We start from the raw sequence: 12,256 nt of genomic DNA on the forward strand, positions 1-12,256 counted from the left end.
AGAGAGAGAAACATCGACGTGAAAGGGACACATCGAGTGGCTGCCACCCGCATGACCAACCAGGGCCGGGGACAAACTGCAACCGAAGTACGTGCCCTTAGCGGGAACCGAACCCGAGTCTCTCCGGACCGCAGGCCGACGCTCTAACCGCTGAGCCAAACCGGCCAGGGCAGTTGTGTTTTTCTTTGTGTGTGTGTGTCTATATTTATGATAATCCATGGTACATTTATTATAGTACCTTTCGGCAGAGATCTTTAAAAGGCACTCGGCACTTAATAATTGAGTTCATTCTTCAGTGAATAATGACTATCCATGAATTTTCTTTGCTTCCTGTTTAATTCCATCTTTTGACTTTATAGTATTTAAAACAAGCATTGATTGAACATCCTTGCTGTACCTTGAATGGCACCGTGAATGCTCCTGAGACCTCAGGGCCTCTGCATTTGCTGTTCCCTCTCTTTCCCCAATTAGCTACGTAATTTACACCTACATTTCCTTCAAATCTCTCCTTAAAGGCCTTATTAATAAGGTCTTTTGTTATTTTTCTTTTTTTAAACCCCTGTAGTCTTTCTTTTTACTCCTTAGAATTTAAAGCCATCATTGTGTGGCAAATTATATACTTACCTTTCTGGTTGTTGTCTGTCTGCCTCATGAGATCTATGAAGGCAGGGGCTTATTCATCCCTGTATTCCTGTTACTTCAAATATTAGTAAATATTTACTGAATGACGAATGAATATATTTAAATATATATTGAGACCATTTCTTCTAATCTTATCACCAAAATAAAGTAATTGACAGAGACTTTAATGGACTCTATTTTCTCCTGATGGATGTTTTTGGGAAAAACAGTTCCTTAATTTTGGGCAAATATGGTAATTAAAGTCAAATAAGTAGATCTTCAAGTAGACTTGGGTGTATTATTAAATGTTATAGTAAATAATTAACTGCTTCCTCGTACTTGGAGGATTTAATTCTCTTGTATAGTATGCCATTAAAAATAGCACTTAATATCAAGGTCCTGAAAGTTAACTTTTATGTTAGCAATTAGTAATTTTTTTATTTATTTATTTGTAGATCTAACAGCTTTAATGCAGATAGAAACACAGGTAAGATTCTTTCCTTTAGTTTTCTAAATCAAAAGAGTAAGTGCACATAGTAAAACATTAGTAAGTTAAGTGCGTTGTTTTATTTTTATAATGAATGAGAGTCTGTAAAGTATGAAAAGTATCATGTAGCATCAACATTTGATCATTCAAGCATAAGGTCTCCTTTGAGAAGCTGCTTATGTGAATAGACCAAAAGGTTTTAGCACTTTGATAATGATAAGTAAAAAAAGTTTCATAATTCAACCTTTTAAAATATTAAATTCATCAGAGGTTAGGTCAGGATTCTCCCCAATGAAAAGAGAGTTGAGTAGAAGATAAGAGCATTGTAGGTATTTATGTGTTTAACCGGATTTATTAGTAGTCTCCTTTGGGAGAAATAAGAGGGCAGTAATTGTATTGTCTTTGCTTCTCAGCTTTCTGATATGAAGACAAATAGACAAATAAAATTGTTATTCTTTGCAGCTGGAATAATTTTGTAGGGGAAATGATAGTTGAAACAAAAAATCCTAATATTTGAACTCTCCTATAAATAGAAATGTCAAGTATTTAGTTTTGTTGTTGTTCTACACAACTTTGTTTCTAGATTTTTTTTCCTTATTTCTAGTAAACATATATTTGCTTCTGGGCTGCCAAGAATTATATCTTTTTTTTCCCCCAGATAAATTTTACTACACTTTGTGGAAAGGACAGCTTTTAAATAAAGGAAAGCTTTTGTGCTATATTTCTCTGAGGTCAGCCACTCGTGCTTTTTTGCCTATCAAACTGTAAGTATACTATATTACAAGAAAAGAACTATTTTTCTTTTATTTAAATTTTTTTTTTAATCCTCACCTGAGGATATTTTTCCTTTTTTTTTTGTTCAGATAGAGTGGGAGGGATGGGGGGAGAGAGAGAGAGAGAGAGAGAGAGAGAGAGAGAGAGAGAGAGGAGAGAGACATCGACGTGAAAGGGACACATCGAGTGACTTCCACCCACACGACCAACCAGAGCTGGGGACAGACTGCAACCGAGGTACGCGCCCTTAGCGGGAACCGAACCTGGGTCTCTCCAAACCGCAGGCCGACGCTCTAACTTCTGAGCCAAACCAGCCAGGGCTCTTTTATTTAAATTTTATTTTGGTCCATAAGAACTTGAATATAAACATCGTTTTATTTTTAAAAAGATTGATTTGATATCTTTAAAAACTTAATTGACAAAACGAGCCCTCAGCTTTTCTGTCTTGATTTGAGGTTGGGCTAAAAAGTCATACACAGTTATGGCATAAAACTGTTTCTTAGTGAATTTAAATCTTAAAAATGATTTTAAAAACTTTCATCCTAGCCCTGGCCATTGTGGCTCAGTTGGTTGAAGTGTTGTCCTGTATACCGAAAGATGGAAGGTTCAATTCCTGGTCAGAGCACATACCCAGATTGTGGGTTCTATCCTTGGTTGGGATGTGTTTGGAAGGCAACTGATCAATGTTACTCTTCCACATCGATGTTTTTCTCTACCTGTTCCTCTCTCTAAACTCAATTTCTAAAAAAAATTTTATCCTCATTAGATATATTTTTCATTATCATGTCCAATTTGAACATAATAGACTTAAAAGTTATCAGTTCTGCCCTGGCCAGTTTTGCTCAGCGGTTAGAGCGTCAGCCAGTGGTCCAGAGAGACCCAGGTTCAGTTCCCGCTAAGGGCATGTACTTCGGTTGCAGTTTGTCCCCGGCCTGGTTGGGTTGTGTGGGTGGCAGCCACTCGATGTGTACCTTCCACGTCGGTGTTTCTCTCTCTCTCTCTCCCCCTCCCACTCTATCTGAACAAAAAATGAAAAAATGTCCTCGGGTGAGGATAAAAAAAAAAAAAAAAGTTATCAGTTCTTTGTTGGAAATACCTTTGATGTGGTAAATTACGTTAAAATTTATAGGCTATTTTCAGTTTTGTGAACATGCTGGAATAGAAAGGTCTAAAATGATCTTATGCTGCCTTGGCCATGGTGGCTCTGTTGGTTAGGCATCTTCCTATGGCACTGAAAGGTTGCCAGTTTGATTTCCAGTCAGGACACATGGCTTGAGTTGCTGGCTTGATCCCCAGTAAGGGGCATGTGGGAGGCAGCCAATCAGTGTTTTGTGCTCTCATCAATATTTTTTTCTCTTTCTTTTCCTCTTTTTTACCCTCTCTCTAAAAATCAATTTAAAAATTAAAAATAAATAAAAATGATCTTTTGCTACCACCACAGTAAACATTATGAGCCTTCATAAATGTTTGAAGATTATGTTAACAGTGTATACTTGAATTGTGTTTAATAAAATGACAACTTTATATTCTTTGTCATAATATTAGCATATAGAATTAACTTCTGCCTTAAAGTTGGAAGGTTGATAATATTGTCAGTCTATTTCTGTATTTACCTGTACATCTGAACTTCCCATATCAAATTCTTTTTAGAGTAAAGTACAGTATTAATAAATAATGCTTTTTGTTTTCCAGTAAGGGTAGTGTGTGTGTAAAAGAGAGAGAGATGCCATTGCTAGAGTTAAAAATACAGTTAAGGAAATACACTTTTTCGATTTTCTTTCAGTCCTGAGAAGTTAGATGTTGAAACAGTTATGAGTATTGATCATCTGAAACAGAAAATTCCTCCAGCGCTGTTTTACAGGGAAGCCTACTTTAGTTCAAATGAAGGTAAAGTAACTGAATTTTATAGAAATATGAGAAGCAGAGTTGAATTTGAATATTTACTATATTTTTGTTTTTCTTATGTCAGTTTTGAAGAATGGAATGTATTGCAGTCTTTATGAAGTTGTAGAAAAGACAAGAATTGGAAGTAACATGGAGAGTTTGCTACAAAAACTAGAAAAAGAAAAACTTGTGAGTTAAATTTAAAATGTTCTTTCTCCCTTAGAAACTTGCATATTAATAAGTGATCATATTAATATTTTCATTTATTTCATTTTTCCCTTTGCAAGTACCAGAAGGTCTCTGTCTTTGTTGCTACCATTTAGTTAACAGTGTGTTACCGTGGCGTTTGGTACTCTTTTATAGCCATGGCACTTAGACCTTCTACAGACCAGTCTAACCATGAAGTGTCTTTGTTGCATTTTGTGATTGTGACTGTGATAATTCAAAAAAATACTTTTTTTTAATATATATTTTTTTCTTTATTGATTTTTAGAGAGAGAGGAAGGGAGATGGGGGGAGAGAGAGAGAAACATTGATGAGAGGAGAGCATCGATTGGCCACCTCCTGCATGCTACCCACTGGGGATTTGTTCCACAGCCTGGGCATGTGCTCTAACCAGAAATCGAACCAGCAACCTCTTGGCACATGGGTCAGTGCTCCATGACTGAGCCACACCACTGGGCCAAAAAGTACTTCTTGAATATCATTTATTTACGTAAGCTATGTAGTTCAGTAAAAAATGAGAGAAAGAGACTGTACTCCTGGACCACACAGAGTAATAATTGGAGTTACTCAGATAGATGTGGTTTGTTCCATTAGAGACAGTGCCATATTTGAAGATTCAAAAAGGTGCTTTGTGAGGTTGAAGAAATAGAGGAACACTATACTAGTTCGGAGAAAGTGGTAGAACATGAGGCTGGAAAAGTGTATAGGAGGCTATGTCCTGCAGCATCGTGCAAGCAGTATTCAAATGTTTGGAGATCTGGACTTGATCCTAAGAGCAATGGTTTTCAAACGGAGTTGGATGAGGTTTTGATTATGTATACAGCATGTTCAAGTCTTTGTTTTGTACTTACCCTGGTTACTATGTAGAGAATGAATTCAAGGAGGGGGGAGAGAGAGAGAGAGGAGGTAGAAAACTATTACATTAGAGGGTAATGGAAGGTTGGATGAGAAAGGTAAGAATGATGATGTAAGAAGAGACTGATTTTTCTAGGTAGTATCCAGGTTAATAGATACTGAATACATTGAGTTTAGATAGAGAGACTAGTTTAGGCATCAGATTGTGATAAGTTCAAGAATGAATGGAAAATGAATTCGTGATGCTAGTATGTACAGTTTAGTTGAAGAAGAGGAGGTGGTTGTAGAGAAGAGTAGTGGTTATTCCAAGGTTTTTATTATGACATAGGCGAACTCCTGTTTAAATACCGATCATGCCTGGCCGGTGTGGCTCAGTGGCTGAGCGTCAACCCATGCACCAAGAGGTTGCCAGTTCCATTTATGGTCAGGGCACATGCCCAGGTTGTGGGCCAAATCCCCAATCGGGGGCATTGCTGGAGGCAGCCAGTCGATGTTCTGTCCCATCGATATTTCTATCTCTCCCTCTCCCTTCTTCTCTCTCTCTCTCTCTCTCTAAAATCAATAAAGAAAAAAAATTTTTTAATGCTGATCATGTGCTCTAATAGAGAGGAAAATAAGTTTTTTTTGCACAGGTATGCCATTTAATGCAGGTTATTCAGCAGTTGACTTCTTATTACACCTCACTTTATTGAGACTCAGTGTCCAGGTAGTAAAATAGAGATTTGTATCACTGATTTTCAGAATCCGCAATTTCATTTTTATTGTCTACATAGAATTTTCATTGTATACATATTGATTTGCTTAACCAATCCATTGTTATAGATAGGAGTGTCAAATTATATACAAACTTATAGGTAGAACTTATACACTTATGAATTAGTGGATACCCAGCAATAACTCATTAACCAACTGGTTAGAAACCTTTGGGCTAGGTGTATTAGAACACATAACACACACTTACTTGCACATTCAATATATATGAACATACTTTTATATTTACATTTTTTTATTTCCTCTGAAAGCCTGTTTATAATATAAGTATTCCTCATGATCAAAACATATTCAATTACTGAGTTCAGAAAGTGAACGTTTAGATAGTAGGTTTTGGATGTGGTGAGTTATCCAAATCATTTAGTTTGTACATTTCAGAGAATGAGTATTGAGAGTCTGGATTAGTGAGAAAATTATAGTATCTCTTCAGTTTCTAATAATGAGAATCAGCGTAGGAAGGATACTGGCATTTTGTTCCTTATCTGAGCAAGGTTCATGGAGGACTGGGTCTTGGCAGAATCAAGAAGTAAAGTAAGATCCTAGATCTCAGAGGGCATGGATATTCCATAAGGATATACCTAAATCTAATGGACCTAGATATTTTGTGTAGCTACTCCTTTTCCTACAAACCTCATTGGGAATTATCCTAACTATAGTTACTTTCTTCATAGTTCTCATGATAATGAAAGATACGTTGGGGACTGTTGGGTTGTTAGTAATTTTATCTTGAGTACACACGTGAGGTGTTCTGAATCAGACACAAATTTAGTGAATACCTTACAGTAAGTAATAAATGCATTGGCCCTCCTTGGTCTGTTAGGGCAATGCAACAAGAGACAGGTCAGTTGTCTTATGGAGTAGCTGGACACTCCATAGATAAGGAATGAGGAAAAATTATTTCTCGTTTCTTATAAAGAGAAGACGGCAGCTATCTCCCACCTCTCCTGAAAAGGCTTCTGAAAATGTTAATGAATATTAACTCCAATCCTTTGGTAAATAAAATCTTTATAGGAGCTAGTTAGCTCTCTTGGTTCTGATGACATCTCCAAGTTCCTAGAACTCATTCCTGCTTAAAATGGAAATAGGAGATAGTTCTTCAGTCTTCCTGGCACCGTGGGACTTAAACTAGGAACTAATCTGTGCTGTCACCTCTTGGCCTTCTTGTAAACCTTCCTCGCACTCTCACGGGAACAAGAGAAATTTAATTATCCCTTGTATCAGAGCAATTAACTAGATAATGGACTACAGATCTAATACTTGGTATGTGAAGAGCAAAATACTTCTGGGGAAAATGAAAACAAACATTCTATATCTTTATATAACATACATTTCTATGCATTAGAATGCAAGGGCTTTTTGCAGGAGCACTGAGAAGTCTGGGGAAGTTTTATCTTCCCACAGGGAGATTTATGAAATAAGTAAATTTATATTGAGCTGTCTTTTGGTTGGTGATAGGTTAATTTTAAAGTTGGCATGGTGTATTAGGGTTTTCCAGAGAAACTGAACCAATGGAATATCTATCTGTCTGTCTGTCTGTCTGTCTATCTATCTATCTATCTATCTATCTATCTATCTAACTATATAGAAAGAGAGATTGATTGATTGATTGTAAAGAATTGGCTCACACAGTTATGGAGGCTGAAAAGTCCCAAAACTTGCCTTTGGCAAGTTGGAGACTGAGGAGAGCTGAAGGTACAGTTCTAGTCTGAGTCTGAGTGTCAGAGATCCAGGAGAGCTGATATTTCAGTTTGAGTCCAAAGACAGTGGGGTGAAAAAACCTGGTATCCTAACTTAAAGGTAGGCAGGCGGAATTTCCCCTTACTCCAGGAAGGGTCAAGTTTTTTTCTATTCAAACCTTCAGCTGATTAGATGAGACTCACCCACATTGGGGAGGGTAATCTGCTTTACTCAGTCTATTCATTTATATGTTATACTAATCCAAAAACACCCTCAGAAACACCCAGAGTAAAGTTTGACCACATATCTTGACACTGTGGTCCAGTAAAGTTGACACATAAGATTAATCATCACACATAGTGTAGAAAACAAAGAAAAAGCCAACCTATTACTAGACTCCTAGGGTGGAAAAAATATACGTGTATGTGTCTAAGAAATTTTATTATAAAGCTCAACAGATTCCTTTCATTAAGCAACATGCCCAAAAAACACCCAATATTCTGTTGTACTTTTCTAATTATAGAAGTAAAGAAATATAAAAGGCCAAGAGGTTAAATTAGTAGGACAAATGCTGAGCCTACTTTATTTTCTCACAGTCTAAGCTACACAATTCAGAAATCCAATGTGCTAGGGCAGAGTTGGCAAATATTTTTTGTGGAGGACCAGATAGTAAATATTTTAGGCTTTGTGGGCCCTAGTGTCTCTGTCCCAAATCTGCCATTATGGTGTGCAAGCAGCTATCTATACTATAAATGAATAGGCATGGCTATATTCCACTACAACTTTCTTTACGAAAACAGACAATAGGCTGGATTGGCTTTCAGGTTGTAATTTGCAGACTCCAGTGCTAGAAGAAAGGACACTATGTGGCTATCTTAATAATTGCAAAAGAAAGGGGGGGGGGTAGGGGGGAAGGAGGGAGGGTGCATTAAATAAAATTTGAAACCAACATTAAGGTTAAAAAAATAAAGAAAAAAATTTAAACTGATAAAAGTATCTATCAAAAACCTACTGCAAACTTTCTACTTAATGGGTAATGTTACAAGTGTTCTTTTGAAAATCAAGAAGACGAGAGTATCCACAATCATCCCTTTTATTCAACATTGTGCTACAGATCCTAGATTACACAGTAACACACAAAAAAAAGAAGTAAAAAGAATGAAGACTAGAGAGGAAAACCAAAACAGTGTTGTTCCCAGTTAATAAGATCTATATAGCAATCCCAAAGAATATATAAAAGTAAATCATTCAAATTTCATATGTAGCTCTGACATAAAATCAACATATAAATATCAATTACATTTCTTCATACACAACAGGAAATGTACTGAAATGAAAAATACTGTTCACAATAGTATTTTACTATATGGTAAAAAGCTGTCTGGTGCTCTGGCCTGTTTGGCTCAGCGGTTGGAGCATTGGCCTGAGTTCCGGAGAGACCCAAGTTCAGTTCCTGCTAAGGGCACGTATCTCGGTTGCAGTTTATCCCCTGCCCTGGTTGGGTTGTGCGGGTGGCAGCCACATGATGTGTCCCTTTCACGTCGATGTTTCTCTCTCTCTCTTCCTCTCTCTCCCTACCACTCTATCTGAACAAAAAATGGATAAATGTCCTCCAATGAGGATAAAAAAAAAAACTGTCTGGCAGATAAATCTAACAAAAAAATAAACAAGACTGTATCTAGAAAAGTAAAAAATTCTATTCCAAGAATACCCCAAAGAGTAGGGAGATAATGTTGTTCATGCTTACAACAGTATCATAACGATATTAATTCTCTCAAATTATATCTACAGATTTAATACAGTTCCAGTTTTTAAAAATCCCAGTAGGGTGTGTGTGTGTGTGGGGGGGGTGGTTTGAGGGGGAGCATAAGTAGTCTTTTCATTACCATTAAGTTCTAAGTATTAGTTTTTATTATGATTTTCACTTTACCACATGCTATATGGGTAGGTTTTTAAATTACCAGATTTTGAGAATACTTTATCTTTTTGTTTTTTTTCTAATTTAGTTCCATTATTATCAGAACAGGTGGTGATTAGTTGAAATTTATTGAGATTTTATTTAAAACCTACTCTGGTCAATTTTTGTACATACCTTCTTTGTGTTTGAGGAAAATACATTTTCTTTCGTTGTTGGGACTTGGGTACACAATTCTGGGTTGACAGCTATATTGTCTTAGCACTTTGATTATATACTACAGTATCTTCTGGCTTCTATTTTTATTGAGAGGTCAGCTCTTGGTGTAAATATTGTTCCGTTTTAGAACCTCCTGTTTTTTCAGTTGCATTTAAAATCTTTGTCTTTGGTGTTTTGCAGTTACAGTTGTCCCTCATCACTTTGTGCTTCAACTTTCACGGCTTCACTCTATTGTGGTTTTTCAAATATATTCATTAAAAAGTTGATCGAGACAGTGAAAATGACACAGCGTGCGCTCAGTTGTCTGAGTCAGTTATACACCCTGTATTACAATTAAAATTACTATACGTATGGACTATAGGCTTATGTATTTGAGCACCCCAGGAATCCTTCAGCGCCAGGTGCGCTAGAGTCTGGAACAGATTAACTGCGATAAATGAGGGACGACTGTAACATTAAATATATCTAGGTGTAGATTTCTTATTTATTCATCTTGGTGGACTTATATCTTCATTTTTGGAATATTAGTCATTTTCTCTGATTATATGTCTCCATTTGTTTTTTAAAGAAACTTTAAAAAAATGTTTTTATTGATTTTTTTGTTGTTTCTTTTTTTTAGAGAGAGAGAGAGAAACATCTATGTGAGAGAGAAACATTGATCAGCTGCTTCTTGGCACATACCATACTGGGGATCGAGCCCCAACCCAGGCATGTACCCTGGCTAGGAATCGAACCAGGACCTTTCAGTCCATGGGATGAGACTCAATCCACTGAGCCACACCAGCCAGGCTCCTTCATTTCTTTAGACTGTTTTTCTTAGACTCTCAACCATCATATGCCAAACCTTTTCATTCTGTTCTCATGTCTGTTTACTTGTGTTTTCCATCTACTTATTTCTCTGTATTGCATTCTGAGTAATTTTGTTATAGCTATCTTCTAGTTTACAATTTCTGTCTAGCTATGTCTAATTTGCTGTTTAATCTATTCTTAGAGTTTCTAATTTCACAGAGGATATTTTTTATTTCTAAAAGTTATATTTGGTTTTTTTTTGAGATCTGCATCATTTTTTAAAACATTCCTCTTTCAGAAATACTTATGGAATACCTATTATGTGCTAGGCACTGTTCTAGGAGATGGAAATAATATTCTGACATTTCTTGCTATTGTTTTTATAGAAATAAGATTCGCCATTTTAAAATGTATAATTCAGTGATTAAATTTTTTTTTTTAAATTTTAGAGAGGAAGGGAGAGGGAGAGAGAGATAGAAACATGGATGAGAGAGAACATCGATTGGCTGCCTCCTGCATGCCCCCCACTGGGGATCCAACCCACAACATGGGGATATGCCCTGACCAGGAATCGAACCAGCGAACTTTTGGTGCATGGGTCGATGCTCAACCACTGAGCCACACTGGTCGGACTCAGTGATTTATTTTAGTAGATGGACAGTGTTGTGCAGCCCTCACCACTATCTAATTCCAGAGTATTTTCATCACCCCAGAAAAAAACCTCATACCTGTTAAGTATTTACTCTATATTCCTTCCTTCCTCCTGTCCCTGGCAGCTATCAATCTATCTCTGTCTTTATGGATTTGTCTGTTCTGGACATCTTATATAAGTGGAATCATGCATTATGTGGCCTGTAGTGCCTGGCTGCTTTCACTTAGCATAGTACTTTTAAGGGTCATCCATTTTGTTTTGTTTTTATCCTCACCCGAGGACACTTTTCCATTTTTTGTTCAGATAGAGTGGGAGGGGGAGAGAAAGAGAGAAACATCGATGTGAAAGGGACTACACATTGAGTGGTTGCCACCCACACAACCCCAACCAGGGCTGGGGACAAACTGCAGCCAAGGTATGTGCCCTTAGCGGGAACCGAACCCAGGTCTCTCTGGACTGCAGGCCGACGCTTCAACCGCTGAGCCAAACCAGCTAGGGCTGGTCATCCATTTTGTAGCATGTATCAATAGTCATTCCTTTTTATGGTTGAATCATCTTTCATTGTATGGATAATGCCATATCTTGTCATTCATTAGCTATTTCCATGCTTTGTCTATTATGAATATTACTGCTCTGAATATTTGTATGCCAATTTGTGCACATGTTTTCAATTATGCTAGTTATTTTGTTTATTTCTTTAAATACTTCAATATTTGTGGATTTATAAATTGCATCTGATAATTCCAATTTAACGCCCTTGGATGTTTGATTCTGTTGTTTTTGCTGAATCTCACTTAGAGTAGCTTATTTCCTCCTAACCTTTGTCATTTAAGATTGTGAGCTAAAATATTTTATATTCTAACATATTTTTGTACTGTATTAAATACTTGTTTTGTTATTGAAAAGTCAAAATAGTAGAATCAAGTAATGAAAATCTACAGACTGGGTTAATACTGTTTTCTGAGGGGGAAGGAAACAGTAAGGTATAATAAATAGAAGCAGTGGAGCATGGACTTCACAGGTGTTTGTTTCCTTTTCTAGAGTATTAGAACTGGATCTTTGACGTAAAGCCACAGATATTACTGCTGAGGCCTCTGTCTGCCTCAGTGTTTTTTGGGTGTTGATTCCCTTAGAATTGAGGACCTTTCGAGGACAATGGTTTTTATAAAGGCCAGTAAGCCAGTAGAATTTTAAAAACCTGGGATTTGGAGTGGATGAAAAGTTAAAGGAATTTACCTGTTCTTCCTCAGTGACCACTAAAAATGGAAATCTTATTTGTGTTTTTCAACTTTCTGTTTTGACAACCAGGAGTTGAACAAAATGTTAAAATGGATATGATATAAAATATTTTAGATAAAAGTGTTTGAGTCTGAAACAAAATTTTTCA

At 36.6% G+C, this 12,256-nt stretch overlaps 1 protein-coding gene across 12 annotated transcripts in view; it reads left to right on the forward strand.

Moving 5' to 3' along the window:
* The window catches only part of TASOR (transcription activation suppressor), a 59,212-nt gene that overhangs the window by 24,160 nt on the left and 22,796 nt on the right, over positions 1 to 12,256 (forward strand). For all 12 annotated transcript variants that reach the window (XM_036267279.1, XM_036267280.1, XM_036267268.1 and 9 more), the window contains 4 exons: positions 1,077 to 1,108; positions 1,767 to 1,872; positions 3,666 to 3,769; positions 3,852 to 3,955. In XM_036267279.1, coding sequence (XP_036123172.1) covers positions 1,077 to 1,108; positions 1,767 to 1,872; positions 3,666 to 3,769; positions 3,852 to 3,955 — 346 coding nt within the window. The remainder of the gene's footprint in view (positions 1 to 1,076; positions 1,109 to 1,766; positions 1,873 to 3,665; positions 3,770 to 3,851; positions 3,956 to 12,256) is intronic.

The sequence above is a fragment of the Molossus molossus genome, unplaced genomic scaffold (genome assembly GCF_014108415.1).
Source record: "Molossus molossus isolate mMolMol1 unplaced genomic scaffold, mMolMol1.p scaffold_m16_p_18, whole genome shotgun sequence".
Classification (NCBI taxonomy): domain Eukaryota; kingdom Metazoa; phylum Chordata; class Mammalia; order Chiroptera; family Molossidae; genus Molossus; species Molossus molossus.